The following is a 27,773-nucleotide window of genomic DNA, read 5'->3' as shown; positions in this document are numbered from 1 at the left end:
TCCAGTTGATAGGAGTATTCTGTGCAATTAGGGCTCTCTTTTCTACCCAAAGTATCCCAGAATATTCAGAAACCTGCAGCTAATTTGAGACACTTATTTATGGTAACAAATATGGGGAATGGAGAAGAAATAATTAATCAGGGAAGCTCATAGCTTCCATATTGATTCTTATTTAGATTTTATTAGCAGCACGGCAGCCAATCTCTCAGGAGGGATCTCGACATGAAGTAAAACAATTTTAAATTCAGTGACCAGAAAACAAAAGATGTAATCATGTACTGCAGTATTATATTACATTCTGTCATCAGAGAAACCAAAAAAAAAACCCCAACAATCTGAGGCATGAAAAAACTAGGGGAAGAAAAGAGTTTTGCACTGAAATGCTCATTGTCAAATGTCTCAGTGAAAGAAGTATGGGCAACCTAACTTGGTGGAGCAGTGGGCTAATGCCTCCTTAAGTAACACCAGCTGCCTGCAATTAGTGCAGGTTCGAGTCCCACCAGGCTCAAGGTTGACTCAGCCTTCCATCCTTCCGAGGTAGGTAAAATGAGGACCCAGATTGTTGGGAGCAATAAGCTGACTTTGTAATAATGCTGCTTGGGGTGTGTGTGAAAGCCCTAATAAGCAGGCATATACATAGAATGAAGGCTACTGCTAAGTTTGTAAGCCGCCCTGAGTCTTCAGAGAAGGGCGGGATATAAATGGAATTAAAATAAATAAATAAATAAATAAACCTGTAGCCATCTATTACAACTCTTATTAGCCCTGAGCTGGCCACTGGCCATGCTAGGCTATGTGGTGGAGTCCAACAACACCTCAATGGCAAACTTTCAGTTGTATGGTTACTGTACGTAACACATCAGAAAGCACCATGCTACTAGTATTATCCTTATTGGGCATCATCCAGTGGTGGGATTCAGCCAGTTCACACCACTTCGGCAGAACCGGTAGCTATTTTTTTTATTGCCCAGGCCCAGAATGGACTTCTGGAAGCGGCATCCACACAGAGAACTGGTTGTTCACCTATTCGAATCCCATCACTGGCCTCATCAGACATGGGTAGCCAGAACTGTTATTTTATGTATGGGGGGGCTTGACTGTGAGGTGCATGGAACCAAAAACAACACGCTTAATTGCTGAGAATAGCTTCTTCATTGCTGTTTGCCCATAGACAGAATCTTGCCAGAATAAAGCACACTCTGCATAACTTTCAGTCGTGTGAAGATTATAGGAAGGGTCCCTTCTGGACCTCTGTCTGCAAACCAAGGATTCAAGGCTAATTTGTCTTTTAGCTCCCTGGGAAACAGCACCTCCATCCTGCATTCAGCTCCAGATTCAGCACTGACCTAACATGGGGTTCTCTCTCTGAGAGCTGAAGTGACTATTCACCTCATCTCATATACATTTCTCCCTGCACCAGAACTTGTATAACTCCTAAAGCTAGTGTGTTTTATTGTACTAATCTAAAGTTCGATAGTACATGAGAGTTCAATGCCCAGAAGAGGGTTTGAACCCTATAAAATAACATCTGATTACACACGCCTGACTATTGCCAATAAGGATAAAGTCAGTAATGCAGTGGTTCATATGGCCAGTGTAATTAAAAATGCCACAAAGAAAATATACTGGATAAAAAAAGAAACCCCCCCCAATAGAGAGTAGATGGAAGTCATATTAAACCTCATACATGGGGGCACATCAGAATATAACATTTCTCTCTCTCTGCTCTGAGAGCTAAAGGGAAATTGGTGTGGTGGAAACTTCTCTTATCGGCACATGGTGTTATTCTGATTCCTCGCACCGGACACTAACTGCTTCTCAGATACATTTCAGAAAAATATATAGATGGGAATGAGAACATAAAGGAAGTTCCTAGATGGCAATAGCAATAGCACTTATATACTGCTTCACAGTGCTATATAGCCCTCTCTAAGCAGTTTACAGAGTCAGCCCATCGCCCCCAACAATATGGGTCCTCATTTCACTGACCTCGGAAGGATGGGAGGCTGAGTCAACCTTAAGCCAGCCAGGCCCAAACTCTTGGCAGTGAGCAGTGATCCCTGCAGTACTGTATTCTAAGCACTGGACCACCACGGCTCTTTCTAACTAATTCTTCAACCATAGGAAATTACACATTTCCACATGCAGATGCTCACCTTTGCACCTTTTATTCCAGCATTTCCTACTGGACCACGAGGTCCTGGAGGCCCCTGAAGGTCAGAAAAAAGAAACCGGGGGGGGGAACAGCAATTACTGTAGAGCAAGAGCAAAGGTGCTGTAATTTCCAGGTTAGTGCCAGATTTGATTTTATTACTTGCATGCCTCCAAATCCGTATGGATTCCCAAGAGTCTGAAAAACCCTCATGCAATAAAATCACAGACTCCTCGATGAAAGTATCCTATCAAGAGTCTCTGATCACCATCCTACCCCAACCTATTCCATGAGCTTTATTTTTTTGCCCTAAAATTGCCCAAATGACTGAGGTCAGCTCTCCTGTGCATCAAGTGTCTGGTATGCAGTGAGAGATGGCTATCATTCATTCATTCATTCATTTATTCAATTTCTACATTTGCCCATCTTGGTCAATCACTCTGGGTGGCTCCTAATTTTAAAAACTATATAAAAATCAAAATATAAAAAATATTTCAAAACAATGAAAACAATAGAGACGTCCAAAATAAATACACATAGCAGCTGAGATAATAATAATAATAATAATAATAATAATAATAATAATAATAATAATAATAATAATAACAATAATAAGAATAATAAGAATAACAATAACAATAACAACAACAACAATAATAATAATAATAATAATAATAATAATAATAATAATAATAATAATAATAATAATAATAATAATAATAATATAAAAGTTGGAAGGGACCTTGGAGGTCATCTAGTCCAACCCCCTGCTCAGGCAGGAAACCCTATACCATTTCAAACAAATGGCTGTCCAGTCTCTTCTTAAAAACTTCCAGTGTTGGAGCATTCACCACTTCTGGAGGCAGGTTGTTCTACTGGTTACTTGTTCTAACTGTCAGGAAGTTTCTCCTTAGTTCTAGGTTGCTTCTCTCCTTGACTAGTTTCCATCCGTTGTTTCTTGTCCTGCTTTCAGGGGCTTTGGAGAATAGCTTGACTCCCCCTTCTTTGTGGTGGCCTCTGAGATATTGGAACACTGCAATCATGTCACCCCTCGCCCTTCTCTTCATTAAACTACACATACCCAATTCCAGCAACCGTTCCCTATATGTTTTAGCCTCCAGTCCCCAAATCATCTTTGTTGCTCTTCTCTGCACTCTTTCTAGAGTCTCGACATCTTTTTTACATCGTGGTGACCAAAACTGGATGCAGTATTCCAGGTGTGGCCTTACCAAGGCATTGTAAAGTGGTATTAGTACTTCACGCGATGTTGATTCTATCCCTCTGTTAATGCAGCCTTGACCAATCAACAATATAGCCAGGAAAAGAGAACTAGGATCTATTCAGCATCCTAGTCTTGGGAGCATGGCCATGTTTTTAAGGTCTGATGAAAGGCTAGCATGCTTGGGGCCATTCTAATCCCTGAAGAGAGATTGTTCCACAGAACAGGGACCACTTCAGAAAAAGCTTCTCTTCTAGCCCCTGCCAGCTGACAATCTTTGGCTGATGAGATCTGCCGCGTGCGCATTCTGCTAGATCTGGTGGGATGGGTTGAGACTCTTGGAAAAAGATGATCCCTGTGTGGTCAAACAGGGTAGCAAGGTGCCCAGAGGGTTGATACTTACTGGATTTCCCGGTAAACCTTTCTGCCCAGGTTCTCCCTGCAAAAAGCAGAGATAAACATTTGGGGTTGATACTAATGATAATGCATGGTTGAAGCAACCCCCACCATGTATCATAAAGGGAGTTACTCACTTCTGGCCCTTGGATTCCTATGCCAGGGGTACCTGGTTCCCCCTAAAAAGTTGCAAAAGTTATGTTAGTGGAAACATGACTCTTAGTGAAAAACTTTCCATCCACAACTCTTCAGAAGAATTAGCTTAATGTTTCTTCTACTCTTTCCTCCTCCAAGGAATCAGAACCAATGTTTTAACCTATCCTATTTTAGGGCAAATAAATAAAGCTTAGGGAGCAGGGGATGAGCTCCATAAGCTTTATTTATTTGCCCTAACATTGGTCTGGACCTCATAGTAGCTACTTAATGATAGCCAATCATTTTTCTATTCTACTACTCCAGGAAAGCTGAAAATGGATGCCCGAGAAAAGCTCTTTGAATGAATACAAGACTGATTGTTACTTACCTGCAACCCCTTCAAGCCAGGAGGCCCCTGAACACCTGGAAGTCCTGGTTTTCCCTGAGCATTGGAGGAGGAACAAAGAATTAGTTCAATGCATTTAGAATTTTTCAACTCTTCCCATCTGAAGGTATCTAGTTCAAAGGCATCATGGACAAAACTCAGGAGAAATGTCTTCCATCTTTGACAACAGCACATTCTAGTTGTACTGGACCACCTCCCCTATTCCCCCGCCTGTATGGCCAAAGTTACGTCTGTATTTGTAGCTCAGGATTGAACTCTCCAAACTTGGCGCTTTTCCATTTCATTCCCAAACTAAGCAACTTCATCACTGCACTGATGATGTTACCTAGTTTGGTAATGAAACATCTGTAAGAAAACAACCAGACTCAGAGAGCACCAAAGATCCCACACATCTGTATGTCTGAGAAGTTTGCTTTATCAAAGGGATGGAAATCTGAAGCCCTCCAGATGTTGGACTGCATCATCCCCATATTCCTAGCTAATAATGAGGATTGTTAGGAGTTGTAGCTGTAATTGCAGGTTCCCCATCCTTGCTCGACTAGTTTCCAATTGACAGATAATCCCAAGGGAGAAAACTGAGGACCCTACGGTTGATTTGGCAAAACTGGAAAAAAAATGTGTGTTTACAATGGAAAGGGTGAACTGCAGTGAACAGTTATATAAACCTTTACACCTCTAAATTTTGGAAGGGGTTATTCAGGTAATCAAGATGAATCTTACACTTCAAGTAAGATGCCAGTTTAAAGCATTATCAACAGATGGCCCCTTAGTCTCGATGTGAGAAAATCTAGTGCAGAGAAATTCACCTCATTTAGTAATTGGTTCCACTTTTCGCCACATTTGACTACCTGCCTTTCCACAACTTAAATCCATTATTCTTTGTCTTGCACTCTGGGATGAGAAAGAACAGTCTTGGCTTCCTTTGTAAGATATCCTCAGGTATTTAGTCTGCTCTAATAAAATCTTCAATCTTCTCAAGGCTAAAACAGACCCCAATGATTTCATTTCTCTTCATCCTTTTAAGCTTTACTTCAGAATCTAAAGGGTGGAAATGCATTTCTTCTTTTAAAGTAAAATCAACATGGATATTTTGAACAAGCCAAACTCTGAATCCCAGTGGGAAATTCTAAGCTGCTTCTGTGCATGAGTGAAATTACTAAATACACAGAGAATTAGAAGAGGTCAACTCTGCCAGCATGAATAAGGGCTTCTTTCTCAAATTAAGGTTAAAGAGCAATATTTGTGAGAATATAACTATAGTGCTATTACCGTAAGTTATCCTCAACATTATCAGATATATTCTCAATAAGATTATAGCTTGGTTTATTTTGTAGCCTTAATAAAAAAAAATCTCATGCAGATAGATTTTCTTTTGTTAATCAAAGTCTGGGGACATTAATGATTTGACATTCATTGTTCCGCAATGGTCACCTTTTATTCAGAAAAGCTGCTTGATGGAGGTGTTCTGATATGTAAATCAAATCAGTTAATTAAAGGAATAAAAACCAGCAGTTAACACGGTGCCTTGAAAAAAACTTGATTGGAACCAAGCTCGCAGCAGATGAGAGGAAATGTATCTTCATGCAATGCGTAATTAACTGATGAAAGCCATTTCTGCACGCTCTGGTGATGGCTCTTGTCTTAAGGGATTAGAAAGATTCAGGGAAGAAAAATTCTGCCAACAGTTATTAGCCATGAGAGCAGTAGGCTATTCTTCTCCAATTTGGTGCCTTCCTGATTACAAGGCCCATAATCCCTAGACAACCTGCTCAAACCATACTACTTAAAAACTTAACCCAGTGCTGGATGAATTGGCAAGTTGGTCCAAAGCACCAAGGCATTTCTAAAGATCCATTGTCTAGCTAACGGTTCCGTTCCAGGAATACAGAGTGACATGGGTTGCTAAAGATGCAAGCTGAAATGTTCTGCCTTTTTTATACAAATAACTGGAAAGAACAGGAGTGAGTCTTGGTTATATCAGTCTAAATTCTCAATTTAAAAAAATGCCCTGATTTGGTTTGGTGGAGAAGGCACCAGGCTGGAAACCAGGAGAAAGTGAGTGCTAGTCCTGCCTTAGGCATGAAAACCAATTGGTTGACTTTACTTTCCTAAAAGGATTGTTGTTGTGGGGAAACTAGGAGGAGGAGGAAGTACTGTGTGTGTTTGTCACTTTGAGGTATGTATAAAAAATAATAAAGACAGGATAAACATATATAATAAGAAAACAAACTCATAACTGATCACTGGTTGGACTGTTTGAAAGCTACTTACAGGTTTGCCCGTCTGACCCACACCTGGAAGACCAGGATCCCCTTTTTGACCAGGTATGCCTGGGATACCAACTACTCCAGATTGGTCTGTGCTGATTGTGGAACATGACTCACAAGCATCTCCCTGCAGGATGAGAGAAGGCAGGTGAGAAACAACTGTTATAGGTCAGTTCCAAGTTTGATACAAGTACTATGCTATTTCTTCATACAACATATCATACAGCCACTGGTTACAGAAAGTTATAGAACTGGAATGGAACATGTGAAACTCTTCACTGTTCATGCTCCCAACATCCACAACAGGGTGGCCAAAGTGCACCGCTCAAGCTTTGTGCAAACAGGTTGTTTAAACCACTTAGGAGGAAGGTTCACAGAAAGAGGAATGAACAACCAGAGGCTCATAGACATCCTTGAAACTCCTTTTCTAACCCTCCTCCCCACCATGCCATCTGAATAAGGTGTCAATAAATGATAGCAGGGGAATCCACTATTCTGTGGAAATATATGAAATTGCAGTTTGTGCCTTAAAAAAAGTCATGTAAGAGTAAAAATGCTTCTGGGGAATTTTCTTTAGGGAGGGGCACCATTTTAGCAAAACTTTCTCAGTAGATGGGTTGAAACAGAAGATTGGAATGGCATTCGTAAGGTAAATATACAGTATGCTAAATAATTAAAAATTGAGGGGATAATCTATACACAAATCTGTACACAAATGTGCATGAGTGACAGATCCATTTGCAACAGTGGGGCAAATCGACTCACTTCTTTTCTACACAAATCATAATGCCGCATGCACACCCGAAAGGGCTGGAGCTTGTGGTGTGAAGCTGCCTTGCTGCCTGAAGATACTGCTGATCTTTTTGTGTGTTTTTCTCTTCTGATTTTCTCTCCCTTTCTAAGCAGGATGGAACGGGCTTGTGAGTGGATGAAACTGATGCTGGTTCAAAAGAGTCTGATCTGATCATTCCCACACCAACCAGAAGCAATAATAATAATAATAATAATAATAATAATAATAATAATAATAATAATAATAATAATAATAATAATAAAAGTTGGAAGGGACTTTGGAGGTCATCTAGTCCAACCCCCTGCTCAGGAAGGAAACCCTATACCATTTCAGACAAATGTCTATCCAGTCTCTTCTTAAAAACTTCCAGTGTTGGAGCATCCACTGCTTCTGGAGGCAGGTTGTTCCACTGGTGAATTGTTCTAACTGTCAGGAAGTTTCTCCTTAGTTCTAGGTTGCTTCTCTCTTTGGTTAGGTTCCATCCGTTGCTTCTCGTCCTGCCTGAGTTCCCAGTATTTCAAAAAAAGCAAACTCTCACCTTTTCACCTTTCACCCCTGCTAGTCCTCTGATGCCAGGCTCACCAGGAAGGCCATGCAAACCTGCTTCACCAGGTGTGCCCGGATCACCTGGGTTTCCTGCATCACCCTGGAAAGCATACAAGATAGGAGAAGAGAGATGAAAACTCTCTCTGGTCTGGTGCACAGTATGGCTGTGTTCACATATCACACTCATTCAGGTGAGTTACAGACATAATAGTTGCAATTGCACAACTTCCTAAGTGTGTGCTTCTGCATATGTTGTGTCTGTGGTGCCATACAATATGACAGCACACTATACCCAGAGCAATCTGGTGCAAGGGTCAGAACAGGTCTTCTTTTGGTCATACAACTGGTACTAATAGTGTAGCAAAAGTAAGCAGTCATAAATTTTCCAATTAGGTTTGGGAAAATTAGATATGAGTCTCCACCTAGCTACAAAATAAGCTTTATCTGTGGGTTATCAATTCAATTACCTTTGAAGGCTATTGTAAGGGAAAGAGGGGAAGGAACCATGAGCACTGACTAGAACTTAGTACAATGGTGAGAGATGAGTTATAGCAGACATGTCAAACACAAGGCCCGGGGGCCGGATCCGGCCCGCAAAGTGGTTTCACGCGGCCCGCGACGCCACCCTGGAAACAGTGAGGGAACGGCCCCCACTGCCTTGGCCCTGGCCCAGAGACCCTCCTCCTGCCAGAGACCCTCAGATCTGTCCCACTCCTGCCCAGGCCCCCATAGGCACCCTTGATGCGAACGATGTGGAGCTGGCCACGCCCACCCAGCAGGCCATATGCACTCTAGCCACGCCCACCCAGTAGGCCACGCCCACCCAGGCCACACCCACCTGGCCCCCTGAGGGCAACCGCAATGCTGATGCGGCCCTCCATGAAATTGAGTTTGACACCCCTGAGTTATAGGATAGCAATATCTAGAAGGCCAACAACAGCTGCCTATTCCAAGTCCTTGTAAAGTACTCAATAGGTGGACAAAATAATGCAAGATGCACGTGAGAGAGGGGGTTTGAAGATGCCCAATTTGAGATTATATTATGATGCAGTTGTGTTATCAACAATTAGTGATTGGTTCAATTTAACGGATGAAAGAATATTGAATATTGAGGGGTATGATTTATTGTATGGATGCCATGCGTATTTATTTTATGACAAAAAGGTGGATAATATTTTTAAGACTCATATCTTAAGGAACGCTTTGCTCCGAGTTTGGAAAAAGTACCAATATATATTAAATAATAAAATACCTATATGGGCAATACCTAGACATGCAATAGGAAATATAAATGTGGAGCAGAAACAAGATGTGATTACTTATCAAGAACTTCTTAGGATGGAAGGGAATATTTTGAAACTGAAACCTTTAAATGTTTTAAAGGAAGAAAAGATAGTACAGACTTGGTTTCAGTTTATACAATTACAAGCTAGATTGATAGAAGATCAGAAAATTGGTATAGTAAAAGCTGATGAAAATTTGATAAAGCAAATTAGAGATCAAAGTCAATCGCATATAAAAAGGTTATATAATGCTCTTATAGAGATTGATTCTGAATCGAAGTTAGTTAAAGATTGTATGATAAAATGGGCTCAGAATATTCAAGAGCCCATAATGATGGATACTTGGGGAAAAAAATTGGGTTAGAAATGTAAAATTTACGCAAGCACAAAACCTAAGAGAGAATTTTTACAAGATGTTTTATACATGGCATTTAGATCCTAAAAAGTTAGCATGTATGTATCCAAATCAACCACCTTAGTGTTGGAGATGTGGTAGTGAAGAGGCAACTTATTATCATATATGGTGGACATGTAAAAATGTTAAAGCCTTTTGGATAAAAATATGGTGGATTTTTCAGAAAGTCTTTAAGAAAAAAATAAGATTTACTCCGCAGCTATTCTTATTGGGGATTATTTTGGATTGTACTGTTACAGAAAATAAATTAATGTTACACTTAATAACGGCAGCCAGACTGTTGGTGGCGCAACATTGGAAGAAAGAAGATTTACCTACAATAGAACAATGGATACTTAAAGTAATGGACGTAGCTGAAATGGCAAAAGTTTCAGCATATTTGAAAGAACAGTCACAAGAAAAATATATTTTGGAATGGAAAAGATGGATTGATTATATTCAGAACAAATATAGGACTAAAAAGTTTCAAATAGCATATGAATAATTTTTACAATTATAGAAGTGTTATTATAATTACTTTAGTTTTGTTATAAGGGAGTTAAAGGGTGGAAGGTTTGTTAACGTTGTAATAGATATTTAGCATATGTTTGCATAAGATTGCTATATGTAATACCCTGTATTCTGCTTTGGGAAGTCCGGGGGAGGGGAGGGAAGGGGGGAGGGTTGATGGGGAGGGGGGGTTTATTATTAAAAATTTTGTAAAACTTTTCAATAAAAAAAATAGGTGGACAAAAATGCCAAATCCAGACTAAATATCTGACTGATTATGTGATACGCCTTACTGATTAGAAGAAAATGTGAATATTTAATATGGCTACCTCCGGATATATAGCAGAACAGAAGACAAAGAAATGGAGAAGATCACGAAGAATCAAGATCTGAAATCAATGCTGAAAGACAATGGCATAAAGCAGCCATGATAGTCCCAGTGATTATTGACACACTGGGTGTCATACAAACAAATCCTGGAGCACTTAGAAAATCTGTGAATTAACAAAATTTCCATCTGTCAATTACAAAAGGCCACACTGCTTGGATCTATACATATACAATGCTGATATAACATCCCAGGTTCTTGGGAAGAACGTGAGGCGTACCAACACTAGCTAACAAACTGACAGCTGTGCTTTCACATTTTTGTGTGTGTATATAATAATAATTGTCGGTTCCTGGTGTGCTTATTTTATCTCCATAGCAGCAAGGTTACAGCTGTCTGCTGGGTGTCAGTTAACACGGTGCCAAGTCCTCTCACCACAGTTTAATATATCATTTCCTCTAAATTCTACAAAATCTTTCTAATTCCTAATGCTAATTCCAGGAAATGGCTATGGATATTCTGGAAACCCAGTGCAAGGTTGCCAGGCAACCCAGAGGCTTTCAGGTGAAGGTGGCTCTGAAAGGTGTGCAAGTGCACAGGCCAAGATGGTCCGCTTGGTAAGGGTTGCTAGGCAACTGCGGTTCTAGTTCTTGAGCCTCACGGCCTGTGTGCCTTTCAGAACTGCATAAAAAGGAATGTCCAGAATTAAATTATCCCTCAGTTCTGAAAAACAATCTGCTTCTGCTGAAACTATTTTATCTATATTCTTGAACAATGCGAGAATCTTTTTTCCCCCCTCATTTTGCTCTGGCCTAACTTGTGTTCATATATGCATTTGCACCCATACAGGTGTAGTCCTCAATTTACAACCACAATTGGGGGCAGAATGTCTGTTGGTCAAATAAGTGAGTCACATCTGATTTTGCCATTTTTTATGCCACACGCTTGTTACGTGAATCACTGTGGTCATTAAGTGAATTATGTGGTTCTTAAGCGAATCCAGTTTCCCCCATTGACTTTGCATGTTGGACATTAGCTGGGAAAGTCACAAATGATGCTCTTGTGACACCAGGACACACTGCAACTGTCATACCACAAGTAATTTGTGATGGATTGTAACTGTGAGGATTGGTTGTAAGTCCCTTTTTTAGCACCATTGTAACTTTGAACAGTCAATAAATGAATGGTGATAAGTCAAAACCTACCTCTTTAGGTAAATTACAGTGACCAGTCAATCTTTATTACAAAGGGCTGTTTTTTATTTCAGAAGGCTGCCCTTTAGATTTATTTAATTTAATTATTTATTTTCTCGGTTTGGCCCTCGAATTTTTCTTTGTAAGGCAAATAAATATGTATATATGTATGCACGTACATAGGTATGTATGTGTGTATAAATGTCCTTATAAACCTCTTTCAGATTTCTCCCCATTTCTGCTTTGTCCTTTATGTCCCCCCCCAAAAAAAAATTAGGGACACTATAAATTGAATGCATCACAAGGATCACTGATTTTTGAATAAGATAATGTTGTGTGAACTCAACTTCTCTTTCCAGGCTTTGTGTGATGTGTGAATCAGCTCATTGTACCATATTCAATAGACTATAATGAATAAAAGCTTGGATTGGCGTAACTAGGTGAATCTGTCCAATTGTATCTCGCTCTTGGTAAAACTACGTAGTCAAACTTCCTATTGTAGCCATGATACTTCTGGTGGGAACTGGTTCTCTGCTGGTGATAGAATAAAGGCAGACCCATCTCCATCTTTACTTACCCTGCAGCATTCCAAGTGCTCAGTTTAAAAAAATGCAATACATGTGCAACAATATTATTCCTATAAAGATTGTGGAAATAATCTGTTTTCCGTGAATAAGGAATGGATGAGTGGACTCATTTTCTGCCAGAGTTTATTTAGAAAGGGTTTAATCAGAATAATGAGATGGACTTCACTGAAGGAGCAATTTTCTACTCACGTCATATTGTAGATCTGGGTGATGGTTCAGAAATGGATTGAATAACAGACTAATAAAGCAGGCAAACAAAGGGAATATATCTGCGAATATTTCCAGTGTTTTCTGTGTAGCTTTTATAACTTGATTGCATTACAAATTATTGCAGTTTTCTTCCACAATTAGATCATGTCAATATATAATTTATGCATTTTTGCCATAATCCAGCGTTAATAATGCAAATGAATGCACTTGCTTTGCAACACATCAGAGTTTGGGGAAACAAACAATGTTCCTGGCCACAGTCAGAAGCTCATCCTGTTTACTTTGGGGCTGAGAAACCAAAGCTTTAACTTACCTTCTGTCCTTTTGTTCCAGCTTCTCCAGGTATTCCCTAAAGCAGAGAAAGCAAATATGAACTGAACAGTTTTCCACCCAGACTGATAGATTGGAACTAAGTTATGGCAGCCGGAAATTCCTTTTATAGAGGTTTGTCAGGCAATCTAATAAGGAAGCTGTTTGCAATATCTTCTCCAGTCATGTTCTGCATGGAACGATGGCATCAGCTGTCAAATCATAGCAAGATGTACTGTGGAGTCTTTGATGCGCTCTAAGCTTGGTGCAGAGGTTTCATTACCCAACTATATAACATCATTGGCGCTCCCTTCTAGCACTGATGATGTTACCTAATTGGGTAATGAAATGTCTGCAAGAAAATCACAAAGTTCAAAGAGCATCAAGGACCCCACACTTCAACCCTGAGCTACAAATATTCTGTAAAACATACTGTTTCATGTGTTCCACATTTCCAACTGATTTGGGAAAACTCTTTTCATTAATAGTCAACCAATGGTGGCCAAATTTGGGTGAAACACTGTTCATTTACACCAGTGGGATTCTCCAGCGTGTTTTGGTACTCTCTGGGCTAATTTGCACAAGCAGGTTGATTCAGTACAGCCCACTGACCATTTCCCAAAGGCTCAGTCTAACAAAATGTCAATGCCCACCCACCTTTTCCAGTAACACTGCAAACATAGCATTCTCCAAGTTGGGCCAGCTCATAGAAAGTAAGGGAAATGAACTTGATGGTGATATGCAAGATTTAATGTCAAGCGGTAAACCATTTCTGAGTTCAGAAGGTTGAGATAACTTTTAAATCTGGCTCAGACAGAAATCTTTCCAACTCACTGAACTACAGGAAAGACCGTGAAGTACAACCCAAGGAGACTTGCAAATATGTGGTTATTTTTTTTGCCAATCTCAATTAAAGTAGTTTTTGCCTTTTTGAAGAGTTGTTTTCTTGGTAGGATTGGCAGCTCAAGTGGTGTTGCCTGCTATGCTGGAATTCTTTGTAAGCAAATTCTTTCATGTAGGTTACTGTGGCAGAACTCTCCTGTCCCCATCACTGGTCACCGCTTTCAAGCTATTTTGTCTTGACTTTCTCTGTTGCTCACCTTCTTCAAAGGAGACCTTTACTGGTGAATCTTTTTTTTTTTAAAAAAGAAATTCTTTGGTAGAAGAATTAAACGTATCTTTTTTCTGTTATAAATGGGGGAATGGTGAACCAACCTTCCTTCCTTCCTTCCTTCCTTCCTTCCTTCCTTCCTTCCTTCCTTCCCTCCTTCCTTCCCTCCTTCCTTCCCAGTGAAATTGGCAACAGTTCTGCCAGGTTCCACTTCTAGTCCACCTGAATAGTACAATAGTGTTCCTACTTTTTTTCTGTTATAAATGGGGGAATGGTGAACCAACCTTCCTTCCTTCCTTCCTTCCTTCCTTCCTTCCTTCCTTCCTTCCTTCCTTCCTTCCTTCCTTCCTTCCTTCCCTCCTTCCTTCCCAGTGAAATTGGCAACAGTTCTGCCAGGTTCCCCTTCTAGTCCACCTGAATAGTACAATAGTGTTCCTACTTTTTTTTTTTTTTACTAATCTACCAATAGATACTTTATGGAACCAGCTGCCGGTCGAGCTCCGGACGGCACCGGACCTTCGCTCCTTCCGACGTGGTCTGAAGACTCACTTATTTGAACAAGCTGGCCTGGCCTGATGGGGGATGTTAGGGTTTTTAATGGGGTTTTTATACTGTTATTGTTTTTATCTGGGCGATTATTTAATTCCTTTTAATTTTTGTATTCTCTATTTATATATGCCCTGTTCACTGCCCTGAGTCCTTCGGGAGAAGGGCGGTATACAAATTCAATAAAAGTAAAGTAAGTAAAGATACACTAGACTGATGACCCCACAGGGGAACCACAAGTTCTTCAAGACCCCCCCCCCAATGAAAGGGAAAATGATTGGCACTTGCTTTCTTATGACGATGGGGTGAAAGCAAAGGGATACCCAAACTGAGCTCAGGTGAGGGCAGAAAGAACACCAGGCTGTCACTGCAGCCAAAGGGGACAAAGGCTGAAACTAGAAAAAGGTTTTTGTAAGCCAACCGTCTATGGAGATTATCAGTCATCCGGGTCGTGACGGTCCCAAAGGGGTTTTTCGAAAGGCAACTGGAAATTCTTGCTTTTCTTCCTTGAAAACATTTCACTTCTCATCCAAGAAGCTTCTTCGGTTTCTCTTCTTCAGTTGAACTGAAGAAGCTTCTTGGATGAGGAGCGAAATGTTTTCAAGGGAAAAAAATAAACAAGAAAGTCCAGTTGCCCTTTGGAAAAGCACCTTTGTAAGCCGAGTCTATTTTGAGCAAGCTTATGTATTCATTTGTTGTTGTTGTTAGCTGCGAAGTCGTGTCCGACCCATCGCGACCCCATGGACAACATTCCTCCAGGCCTTCCTGTCCTCTACCATCTTCTGGAGTCCATTTAAGCTCACGCCTACTGCTTCAGTGACTCCATCCAGCCACCTCATTCTCTGTCGTCCCCTTCTTCTATTGCCCTCAATCTTTCCCAGCATGAGGCTCTTCTCCAGTGAGTCCTTCCTTCTCATTAGGTGGCCAAAGTATTTGAGCTTCAGCTTCAGGATCTGGCCTTCTAAAGAGCAGTCAGGGTTGATCTCCTCTAGCACTGACCGGTTTGATCGCCTTGCAGTCCAAGGGACTCGCAGGAGTCTTCTCCAGCACCACAGTTCAAAGGCCTCAATTCTTTGGCGCTCAGCCTTTCTTATGGTCCAACTTTCACTGCCATACATTGCAACTGGGAAGACCATAGCCTTGACTATACACACTTTTGTTGACAGGGTGATGTCTCTGCTTTTTAGTGTGCTGTCTAGATTTGCCATGGCTTTCCTCCCCAGGAACAAGCGTCTTTTAATTACTTGGCTACAGTCCCCATCTGCAGTGATCTTGGAGCCCAGGAAAATAAAATCTGTCACTACTTCCATTTCTTCCCCATCTATTTGCCAGGAATTGAGAGGGCCAGATGCCATGATCTTGGTTTTCTTAATGTTAAGTTTCAACCCAAGTTTTGTATTCATTATATTGAACTAAAATCAAAAGTAAACGCCTTTCAACTGAAATAGGATCCTCTTTCATTGATAGAGTCATCGGTGAGATGGGCAACATATAAATTTAAGAAAATAAACAACTAGATCATGAATAAATAAATATCGCTTCATCTCTGCTGCACCATTTGTGGGCCTCAACTGCGAAATAAACGAAAGCCTTCCACTGTATCAGGAAATGGTGCTTCCCTTCCACATCTAGGGAGCATCTTCTGGCAAGTCCTTTTAGGACAATCTCCTCCCCCTAAATGAGATATAACTGGGAGGTCCACTCACTTGTTTTCCAGGAAGTCCAACCCCAGGGGCACCTGGTTCGCCCTTTTCACCTTGAGGCCCAGGGACACTGATTGTAGCCTTTCTGCCTTCTAGAGAAGAGCAGGAGGTGCATGATTCACCCTGAGAAAAGACGGTGGGATAAGAGAAAAGCCTTGTCAACATTCATAGCTGTCTTACAGGAACAGGTAAGTCACGCTCATGTCATCTCTTGTTATCAAGTTGCTCACCTTCTCGCCTTTGACTCCTGGACCGCCAGGGTCCCCTTTATTGCCCTGGATTCCCTGAAAACAGAGAAGAAGTTAAGATGCAATTAAGAAGGGAGTGGAAAGGGGGAAAAGGCCAAAGAGTTCTTTTAATCTTGTTGGCCTTGTAGTTTAGATAGATAATGAAACCAATCATTAATTGTCCAGCATTAGAATGTATTGAACAGCTCTGAGCTCTTGTGTGTGAGTGTCTGTGTTGTAACATCTGGAACAGAATTTCTGAGAAGGGAAAAAAGATCCCAAGGAGAGCCTAACTATATAATAATAATAATAATAATAATAATAATAATAATAATAATAATAATAATAATAATAATAATAATAATAATAATAATAATAATAATAAAAGTTGGAAGGGACCTTGGAGGTCATCTAGTCCAACCCCCTGCTCAGGCAGGAAACCCTATACCATTTCAGGCAAATGGCTGTCCAGTCTCTTCTTAAAAGCTTCCAGTGTTGGAGCATTCACCGCTTCTGGAGGCAGGTGGTTCCACTGGTTAGTTGTTCTAACTGTCAGGAAGTTTCTCCTTAGTTCTAGGATGCTTCTCTCCTTGACTAGTTTCCATCCTATATGCAATTCATTCTTGGAATTCAGGATTACTATTCTTTGCTGCAGTCATCTCTCCTTCTATTTCCACACAAAAATGCACTCCCTCTTCTTTGGTTAGTATTTTTTTTAAAAAAATATATTATTAGATTTTTTTTAAAAAATCCCACCTTTATTATTTTATAAATAAACCAAGGTGGCAAACATACCTATTCCTCCTCTTATTTTTTCCAAAACAAGAAATCTATGGTGGGTTGGACTGAGAGAAGGGGACTGGCCCAAGGCTACCCAGCTGCCTTTCGTGCCTAAGGTGGAACTAGAATTCACTGTCTCCTGGTAACTGGTCCAAAGTCAGCCATTCAACCCAAATTCTCCCAGGGGCTTTCATGCCTAAAGTGGGACTAGCTCACTATTTCCTGGCTTCTAGCCTGGTGCCTTCACCACTAGACCAGACTGACCAGGACCGGGAAGGTGATCTGAAAGACTATGTTTTTTGACAACTCAGAGGTGGTGACATTAGAATAGGTAAAGGTAAAGGTTCCCCCGCACATGCGTGCTAGTCATTTCTGACTCTAGGGCCCGGTGCTCATCTCCGTTTCAAAGCCAAAGAGCCAGCGCTTGTCCGAGGACGTCTCCATGGTCATGTGGCCGGCATGACTAGAGGCCAAAGGCGCATGGAACGCTGTTACCTTCCCACCGTAGTGGTCCCTATTTTTCTACTTGCATTTTTATGTGCTTTCGAACGGCTAGGTTGGCAGAAGCTGGGACGAGTAACAGGTTTCTCACTCTGCTATGCGGCACTCAGGATTCGACCCGCCAAACTGCCGACCTTCTGATCGACAATCTCAGCGTCCTAACCCACTGAGCCACTGCGTCCCTTAACATTAGAATAGTTTCTCACAATTCTATGGCTTGCATTTGCTTTCACAATATGTTCACACTATTCAGACCACAGAATGATTCTAGAGAGAAACCAGCACCATTACAAAACTTTCTTGCCTGGTCCTACTCACAGGTTTGCCTATAGGTCCGAAAAGTCCACGGTCTCCCTAGGGAATAGACAAAAACAGGCAGGTTACTGAAAGAAGCAAATGGGCCATAATGGGACTTCTGAGATAAAAACAGCCTATTGATCAAAGAATAAACCTGGAAAAGTGGGGAGGAAGAAGTGAAAGCAGCACAGGGAGGCAATGTTTCTTCATTCCAAGCAAACAATAATATATTAAGGACTATTGGCAGCTCAAAGTTGGTACATTGAATTGATTTTGCTGCTCGTATAAAGAATCTGAAAAAACTGTCATTAAGTGAGGTGCAGCCTCAGTGATGATCATAAGTTCCCAGAAAACTTTGCAGATTGCTATGGAAGATCATTAGGTTAAGCCTGCAAATATGTAGCCTTCCCTAGGACAGGAGGTTTACATGTTCATGCGTTGTGAACATGCCACTGGAGACTGTAGATTTATGTGTTCGTTGAATAAATCAGTAAATAATCCAGACATCCAGCAAGTAAAAATAGGGAGGATAATGAAGAAAAAAACCAGAGCATACACATATTATGGAAGCACGCAGATAGACATGTAAACAGTTACATACACAATTTTATTCAACTCCGAATGAGCAAACACTTGAAAATGAATTGTGCATGCTGAACATTTTACCTTTTCTCCTTTAAGTCCAGCTGTTCCAGGAGAGTCAGGCTTGCCCTGTGGGGGTCAGGGGGAAAGAACAGTGGCCAATGTTAGTGAGGAAACTATTAATATGATACTTATCAAGACAATTTATCAAAAGTTAAAGTAGTCCTCAACTTACGACCATAGGATGAGAATTTCTGTTGCTAAGGTGGTTGTTAAGTGAGTCACACCTGATTTAATGATCATTTTTGCAATGGCTGTTGAGTGAATTGTTGCAGTTGTTAAGTGAATCATGAAGTCATTAAGGAAATCTGGCTTCCCCCACTGACTTTGATGAAGCCATCTGGGAAAGTTACAAATGGTGATCCCATGAGCCTGGGACAGTGCAGCTGTCATACATACATGGCAGTTGCCAAGCACCCGAATTATGATCATGTGACCATGGTCATTAAATAAGAGCACTGGTCACAAATTGCTTGTTTCACTGTCATTTAACTTACAATGGTCACTAAACTAATGGTTCTAAGTTGAAGACTATCTGTAATATATCCAGACTTTCAGGCCCATTTCAAGCAGGTTTTCTGGTAACAATATAGAAATGGTTTGCCACTGTATTACTGACTCTTCCCATTTCTCATTCTAGCCTACAATCCTGGCAAGTCCAAGCCTGATTAAGCAGGGCTGATTTGACTTAGCTTTTCAAGATCAACTAATGTCAACTAGATAGCAATAGCAATAGCACTTAGACTTATATACCACTTCACAGTGCTTTACAGCCTTCTCTAAACAGTTTACAGAGTCAGCCTATTGCCCCCAACAATCTGGCTCCTCATTTTACTGGCTTCAGAAGGATGGAAGGCTGAGTCAACCTTGAGCCGGTGAGAACTGAACTGCCAAACAGCTGGTAATCGGCAGTCAGCAGAATTAGCCTGCAGTACTGCATTCTAACCACTGCACCACCACGGCTCATATGATACTGTCACAAATGAAGGCAAATATATGTTGCAGGATCCAACCTGGATCGATCACTGGGACTAGACATTTAGTTAGAATGACACATTCTGATAAGAAAGATGTTCCCTGAGGAGAGACTCCAGCATGAGTCTGAAATCTCGGAAGACTAAACCTCTGGTCCTAGTGACCAAGCCAGATTGGATCCTGGATGCTGTCACTTAATTGGGTGGCCCATTTAAATAGTTTAAAACAGTTAAACATTCTTGAACAGCCACCCTCATGCCCCATCAGCCCAACCTGGATATTAATGTACAGTATTTTGTGCCCTTAAATATGAACAGCCGACTTTGCAGAAGAAGGCTGAGGCAATGAGCAAAAAATAGGCCAGAAGGCGATATGAACATCATGGACTTCCCTCTTTACAGGAAATGTTCAGAGCATTATATTATATCCATGAGGGCCAGAAACTCTCTTTCACATTCTCTTTATTGCTCTTCATCCCTCCACAGACTTAAAGGCATAAAAGAAGTTCAGGGATTTATACATACGCGGAACTCAAACTTTGAATTGCTTTGTTCAGAACTATTTTTCTGAGGATCTTGGAACTGAAAACCGGGTGGGATGCATGACAAACATGGTTCACCCTGAAGACATAGAGAGCAAAAACCAAGATTTAGATAGGGCCAGTTCAATTCTGCTGGCTCTAAGTCAGTAAAGCTTCCACCAGAGATGGTGTCAAAGGAGAGCAGAAGCAGACTGAGTTAATCTCTAGTAAATAGACTTAATTTAAGGCATACAGAATAACTGACTTGAAAGGAACCTTGGAGATCTTCTAATCCAACTCCCTGCCTAAGCAGGAGATCCTACACCATTCCAAACAGATGTTGTCAATCTCTTCTTAAAAACCTCCAGTGATGGAGCACCAAGAGCTTCGGAAGGCAAGACGTTCCACTGATTAATTGTTCTCATTGTCAGGAAATTTCTCTTTAGTTCTAGGCTGGATCTCTCTTTGATAAGTCTCCATCCATTACTTCTTGTCCTGTCTCAAGTACTTTGGAGAACAGGGTGTCTCCCTCTTCTTTGTGACAGAGTCTTAAATATTGGAAGACTGTTATCATGTCACCCCTTGTTCTTCTCTTTGTTAAACTAGACATACCCAGTTACTGCAACTATTCATCATATCTTTCAGTCCCCAGCCCCCTAATCATCTTTGTTACTATTCTTTGCACTCTTTCCAGAATCTCAACATCTTTTTTGTGGTGACCAAACTGGATGCAATGTTCCAAGTGTCATCTTACCAAGGCAATACATAGTATATACTAACTAGACAGTATATAGGAAAAGAGATCAGTCTTAGTTTCAGAGCTATTGTGATTACTGTTTTACACATGCTTAGTATCTGTAGCAGATTTGTGAGTAACGTCAGCAAAAGAAAGGAAATTACCAAGAGGAGAAGGAGGCAGAGAGAGCATCACAGCATTGATTTGTTGAATAGGATCTGAAGCCAGGAAGTCAGGGGAAAAAAGACCTAAAATTAAAGAGAAAATAGGCCCAAAGAGAGATAAGAAAGGGATTATCCAGAGAAATTGCCAATTACCTTTTCTCCTTTAATGCCATTAATCCCAGGGTCCCCCTAAAAGAAAACAAAATAACAAGAAATGGAAATTGGGAACAGAAAAGCAAATGAACAACCTCGCCTCCAGCTGAGACTTGTTCACCATGGCAAGGCTGCTGCATCTGGGAATCCAGACAGTAAATACAGTTGACACAAGTCTGAAAGTGGTTCCAAACAGCTGCTGTGTACACAGTGACAGCTCTTCCAAGCGCTTCCACCTGGTAACTTAGAAGACAGGGGGCTGAATGGATTGGTGCCCAATTGGGCATTTGTCAGTAAAGTTCCAGAACTGGTTCAATGCTTAACTTCAGAGGTGACTCACGTCTGTCATACCACAGTCAGCATGAGTGGAATTGAATGTACCCAGGCAAAGACACTCACCAATTTTGGAAGTGTGCTGGAATCAGGCTGCAACAATTTGCTTGCTTTAATGGTCCTTGTGGTTACTTTCCTTTGTGCCCCTTAGATCTCTGGGTCCAGCTGGTTTGAGCAAGTCAGAAATCTCTTTCCCCCAGCTAAGGGATCTCAGAAGGAGCCCAGAGGAAGTCTTAAATTAGGACTGGGAAAACGTGCTCTTTTTTTTCCACCTGGGCTTTGCAAATTTCTTAAACTCAGTTTGCAAATCTGAGATGCACATTTTTAAAAAAAAAAATTCACAAGAATTTTAGTGAAGAGTTCTCAAAGCTGTATCTTTGGTCCTGCAATTCTGCCTAAGACAGAAAAGTTTTTACAACTATTTTACATGCAAAGAAACAACTTCTTTTCAAGATAAGTAATGACTAAGGAAGAGCAAACCACGGTAGGACAAAAAAAAGGACATAACTAAGAGATTATATTGGCCCCATCCCTGCTGGTCTTCCATAGGACTTTGAAAACATGCTTTTGTGTTGAGCTTGGGGCCCTCTCTGTGTTTGTGTATGTGTGTTTGTGTGTGTGGCAGAGCCCATCTCCTGCCTGTGTTCATAGTTTGGATGATGCCCAACTGCTGTGTGTTTTACTATCGTGTGCATTTTATCTATTTTATTGTAAACCACCTGGAATCACAGCTATAAAAACTGAGTAAATAAATATTTAACAAAGACAGCATTTGCCATACCTCCCCGTGCAGTTCTATTCTGCACACTCATCTTGTTTCTCTCATGTCCATCCATTGCTGTGTACATTTCCTTTGTCCTTTAAAACTCTCACTTCTCTTTCTGGAGATCTCATCAACTCCATCCAACCATGACTTTCTCGATTTCCCTGTTCTTCCCTCTCAACCCATTTTCTTTCCTTTTTATACTTGTTGTGCAATTTGATCCTACTTTATTTTCTGTCTCTGGCCAAGCTGTTGAAATGTACTTCTTCCGTATAGGTGATACATTTCTGCATTCACACCATATGCATTCATTACTTATTCATTTTTGTTTTTATCATCACACACACTTCTTAAAAATCCTGTCCTGCTGCATTCAGCAGACTCTTATGTTTCTTCTGACCTGCCCAGTGTTAGCTTCCACGCACCTAAGCCGGCAGAAACATAGTCTAATACACCAGCCCTTTTGCTTCTTTTGATGACAACATATTAGGTAAAGGTAAAGGTTTCCCCGCACATGCGTGCTAGTCGTTTCCGACTCTAGGGGCCGGTGCTCATCTCCGTTTCAAAGCCGAAGAGCCAGCGCTTGTCCGAGGACGTCTCCGTGGTCATGTGGCCGGCATGACTAGACGCCAAAGGCGCACGGAACGCTGTTACCTTCCCACCGTAGTGGTCCCTATTTTTCTACTTGCATTTTTACGTGCTTTCGAACTGCTAGGTTGGCAGAAGCTGGGACAAGTAACAGGCGCTCACTCTGCTACACGGCACTCGGGATTCGACCCGCCAAACTGCCGACCTTCTGATTGACAAGCTCAGCGTCCTAACCCACTGAGCCACCACGTCCCTGACAACATATTACCCATCTTCCTTTCTACCAATATTTGGATTTCTTAGCTTCCCTATATTTTAATGAGCATTCCACTAAAGAGCATCAATTAATCTATTTGCAGTATTTTTTTTCTTTTGATACGCAAGGTGATTTGTAATCCTTACTCCATTTTCCCTTTGAAACACAAATAAGTTGGTCTTTGAAACATTCATTTTTAGAAGAGTGTTCGTTGTTGCTGTCTCAGCATTTGCTGCACATCTTTTGGGCTTTCAGCTGAGAACATTTTATCAGCTACATTTATATCTCCAACCAGTATCCAGGTAGTCCTCGACTTACAACTGGGAGCAGAATATATTTTCCTAAGCAAGGTGGTTGCTAAGCGAGTCGGACTGGATTTTACAACTTTTTTTTAATTGGTTAGGCAACTCAATGCAGTTATTAAATGAAACACGTGGCCATTTAGCAAATCTGGCTTCCCCCACTGATTTTGCTTGTTGAAAGCGGATGGGAAGTTTGCCCATGGCCAGGGTAGGCAACCTCGACTCTTTTATGACTCGTGGACTTCAACTCCCAGAATTCCTGAGCCAACATGGCTCAGCTTGGAAACCTCTCTCTTTCCCCTCAGCATGGCTGGCTCAGGAATTCTGGGAGTTGAAGTCCACGAGTCATAAAAGAGTCAAGGTTGCCTACCCCTGGCCATGGCGATCACGTGGCACCAAATACAATGGCAGCTGCCAAGTGCCTGAATTCTGATCATGTTTCCATGTGGTTGCTGCTACGGTTGTACATGTGAGGCCTGACTTGTAACTCACTTTTCTCAGAGCTGTTGTAACTTTGAACGGCCACTAAATGAATGGTTGTAAGTCAGGACTCTAGCATCATGACAAGCATTTCTTATAACTTCATCTGTAAATATTTTAAACAAGAGTAAACCGGGCATCTTTGTCTTATTTCCTGCTGAATATTTAACTATTTGTTAAATATCTTGTTCATTGGTACATAGCCTTTATTTCTGTCACATACTGCTCCTATTTCATTAAGCCTTCAGGTTTCAACTTCATATCCACACAAAACTTTTCATGCTCCAATATTATTTACTTACTTACTAAATTTATTTGCCACTCATCTCGCTATCAAGCGACTCTCACATGCTTTCTCTAAATCAAGATATTTTCTTTATCGTATGCTACTTAAGGACTTGCTGAACAGTAAAAATCTGGCCAGTGCACTCCCTGCCTACCATAAAGCCATGGTGCTCTTTCCAAATGGTCATTTTTGGTACTTTTTCAGTCAAAATTCTACCAAACAGCTTCCCAGATACACTTAATAAATTTAATCCCCCTGTAATATTATATTCACCCTTGCAATCTTTTCCTTTGTGTAGGCAGTAATGACAGCATGGCTTCAATCATCAGACATAAATGTATTCTGTGCACACCCAGTAAACAGAGTATAAAGGTTCCCCCGCACATGCGTGCTAGTCATTTCCGACTCTAGGGGCCGGTGTTCATCTCCGGTTCAAAACCGAAGAGCCAGCATTTGTCTGAGGACGTCTCCATGGTCATGTGGCCGGCATGACTAGATGCCAAAGGCGCACGGAACGCTGTGACCTTCCCACCGTAGTGGTCCCTATTTTTCTACTTGCATTTTTACGCGCTTTCGAACTGCTAGGTGGGCAGAAGCTGGGACGAGTAACAGGCGCTCACTCTGTTACGCGGCACTCGGGATTCGACCCGCCAAACTGCCGACCTTCTGATCGACAAGCTCAGCGTCCTAACCTACTACAGCATCCAAATTTTACTGGTTCTCCAGTAATTCCATATACTCTTGAGCCTTAGCCTTTTTTCCATCATCCTCATAACAGGTCCTTCTTTTTTAGCACTTGTTCCTTAGATACTAAAGTTGAACACTACTTATTTCAATTCCTCTCTTCCAATTTGTTGCTCTCTAAAATATTCCTTCCAACATTTTCTCATTTCACTTTTGAAGGGGAATTTCATTTGATCACTTTTATTTTTAATTCCATGCGCCCTGCAGGAGATTCTTTCTTTAGTCCTCTCTCCCTACTTGCAAAACAGTAGGCATTTTATTTCCATCAAAATCACCATGTGTTTTCTTGGATTCTTTTAATCCTAACCATTCCTTGCTTTTCTGAACTGTATTTTTGCAAACTCTTCTCTTTCGACACACATTATTAAACATCATTTGGTTTCCTATTCTGCAGCAATCATTCTCTTATATGCATTTTTTCTTTATCCACAACCTATTTTGCTTCATTCATGCCATTATTCTTTTTCACACTTCCCATTACTGTAATTCCACACCCTGCTGTGGCATCCTGTAAGGCAATTGATTTTGTTTTGTGCAACTTCCACAATTTCTTTCTTTGCATCTAAAACTTTTTTTTAAAAAATACCTGGTTTCTATTCTTCTCTTCTTGTAATCACTTCTACTTTCACCCTTGTTACTTCTCCTTCTTCAATTTCCTTCCATGTTTAATTTTTCCCCCCGAGAATAATTTTTTCTCAGCATCGCTTAGCTAATTGTCTCAGTCTTTCACCACAGACCATCAAATCAATCATGCTTTTTAGATTTATATTCATTTCTTTGCCTTCCAGCTGAGAAAGGCAATGTGCTGACTTGACAGTCTTGGTTCTTCACTGGGGGAAGCACTCTCTCCTCATCTTTGGATTGTTCTATTAATTGTTAAGTCAAAAACTCCCCTTCTTTCCCTTTGCTTAAACTAAGCTCTAGGTTGATGAATGAAGAGGCAGGGGTTAAAAATACCGAGAAAGCAGAAACTTCACCATACTGCTCTCCCCATCCAAGGAAGCACAGTTTCTTCAAACTGAAGAGTAGTCAACAACTATATTTATTCCTGACCTTTATTTATTTATTGTAGAAATGTGTAAGGCCACTCTATGACAAATCTGGGCAGTATCCAGTTGAAATAATTGTACAGTGCAATTAAAACTAAGAAATAAAACCCATTTGCCAGGAGAAATGCAATAAGGAATGCAAGACCTGCCACTCATCCTAACCCCAAGGGCTGGAGAATCAGCCAGATTTTCAGAACTGTTTTGAGCATGGATAGTGGTAAGATCTCAGGGAAGCTGGTGTTCCAGAGGGCAACAGAGAAAACATACTTCCTGGGGTATCACTGGATGTACAATTTAATGGACAGAGCAAAGGGCGTGCCAACTCTGCCTGATTGTACAGGATGGGCAGAAGCCATGAAAAACAGGTGCTTCTTTGGATAACTGTGGTGAAATCTCCAGGTAGTGTAGAGGAGGGTGAGTAAAGAGATTGGCTAGCTTGGAGTCAGGTGGTGAAAAAAAGGAACAGATGAAGACTTCTGAAGTCTTCATCTGATTGTCTATGGAGATTCTCAGCCATCCAGGTCTTCGTTGTCACAAAGATGCTTTTTCACGAGGCAACTTTGCTGGCTGGGGGATTCTGGGAGCTGAAGTCCAGACATCTTAAAGTTGCCAAGGTTGAGAAACCCTGTCATAGGGCGAAAGGGCTACATGGCCCTGATGAAATAAAACCATAATTGCCGGTACTACTGCATTCTAATCAACTGCAGCTACAGGAGCAGTTTATAATACTTATCTCTTGAAAAGCCCTTTCTTATGATTTATAGTTTTTCTTTTTTTAGGAAAAAATAAAATTTATAAAGATAACAAGCAGAGTAAGGTGAAACAGGCCTTCTGCAAATAAAACAAAGCTTTGTTCTTTTCTTTTTTTTTTTTAGATGGGGAAACGGCAGAGTTCAAAGCCTTAGCAATTAATTCACGTAAGATGAAATTAGCTTAAGAATTCTGATCAGCAATGTGCCATCAAGATCAAAATTGTGTTGAAAGTAAACAAGCAGGTTCAAGATGAAGTTAACCATTTACAAGCACTACATCATGCAATTCTTAAACATTCCTGACAATGCAAATTGTATTGCAGGCTAACATATTCTTCATTTATATCCAAAGTCTTTTCAACGCAGCCATAATATTAAATAGAAATTGGAACAAGTTAGCATGGAGTTTCTATTTCCATTCAGTAGAGAAACTTTGGACAATTGTGATAACATGTTTAAGATGACAGTGGGGTCAGAGCCTGCATTTATCTTGGCTAGCAGGATCTTTGGAACCTAAGATGTCATAATATGTCATTGTATCATATATATGGGTCCAAGCACTGAGGCATTTTACAACTGACAAATAGAAATTTTCTCATTGCACAGATTTTCTAAGTGCTGTCCAAGATTTTTTGGTATAGCACCCAGTGTGCTGATAACAACTGGGACCACCACAACTGGTTTAATTTGTAAACTTTCAACTTTGATTTTGAAATCTGAAAATTGTGTAAACTTTGTTGTGATCTTCTCCAATTCATTTCATTTCATTTCATTTCGTTCTGCTCTGCTCTATTCTATTCTATTCTATTCTATTCTATTCTATTCTATTCTATTCTATTCTATTCTATTCTATTCTATTCTATTCTATTCCATCCCATCCCATCCCATCCCATCCCATCCCATCCCATCCCATCCCATTCCTATTCTTGTTCTATTCCTGTTCTATTCCATTTCATTTGGTTCTATTCTGTTCTGTTCTGTTCTATTCTTCTATTCTATTCTATTCTATTCTATTCTATTCTATTCTATTCTATTCTATTCTATTCTATTCTATTCTATTCTATTCTATTCTATTCTATTATTCTATTCTATTCTATTCTATTCTATTCTATTCTATTCTATTCTATTCTATTCTAT

The 27,773-nt window shown here is 40.6% G+C and overlaps 1 protein-coding gene across 1 annotated transcript in view; it reads right to left on the bottom strand.

The window, feature by feature from the left end:
- The window catches only part of COL16A1 (collagen type XVI alpha 1 chain), a gene marked incomplete at its 5' end in the record, with an annotated part of 217,381 nt that overhangs the window by 61,617 nt on the left and 127,991 nt on the right, over positions 1 to 27,773 (bottom strand). Inside the window, 13 exons of the mRNA XM_083370100.1 lie at positions 2,157 to 2,210; positions 3,775 to 3,810; positions 3,905 to 3,946; positions 4,291 to 4,344; positions 6,580 to 6,702; positions 7,907 to 8,014; positions 12,733 to 12,768; positions 16,092 to 16,211; positions 16,319 to 16,372; positions 17,915 to 17,950; positions 18,560 to 18,604; positions 20,035 to 20,130; positions 21,084 to 21,119. Coding sequence (XP_083226226.1) covers positions 2,157 to 2,210; positions 3,775 to 3,810; positions 3,905 to 3,946; positions 4,291 to 4,344; positions 6,580 to 6,702; positions 7,907 to 8,014; positions 12,733 to 12,768; positions 16,092 to 16,211; positions 16,319 to 16,372; positions 17,915 to 17,950; positions 18,560 to 18,604; positions 20,035 to 20,130; positions 21,084 to 21,119 — 840 coding nt within the window. The remainder of the gene's footprint in view (positions 1 to 2,156; positions 2,211 to 3,774; positions 3,811 to 3,904; positions 3,947 to 4,290; positions 4,345 to 6,579; positions 6,703 to 7,906; positions 8,015 to 12,732; positions 12,769 to 16,091; positions 16,212 to 16,318; positions 16,373 to 17,914; positions 17,951 to 18,559; positions 18,605 to 20,034; positions 20,131 to 21,083; positions 21,120 to 27,773) is intronic.

Source organism: Vipera ursinii, assembly GCF_947247035.1.
Source record: "Vipera ursinii genome assembly, chromosome: 9".
Classification (NCBI taxonomy): Eukaryota; Metazoa; Chordata; class Lepidosauria; order Squamata; family Viperidae; genus Vipera; species Vipera ursinii.
This window is presented reverse-complemented; position numbering and strand designations above follow the sequence as displayed.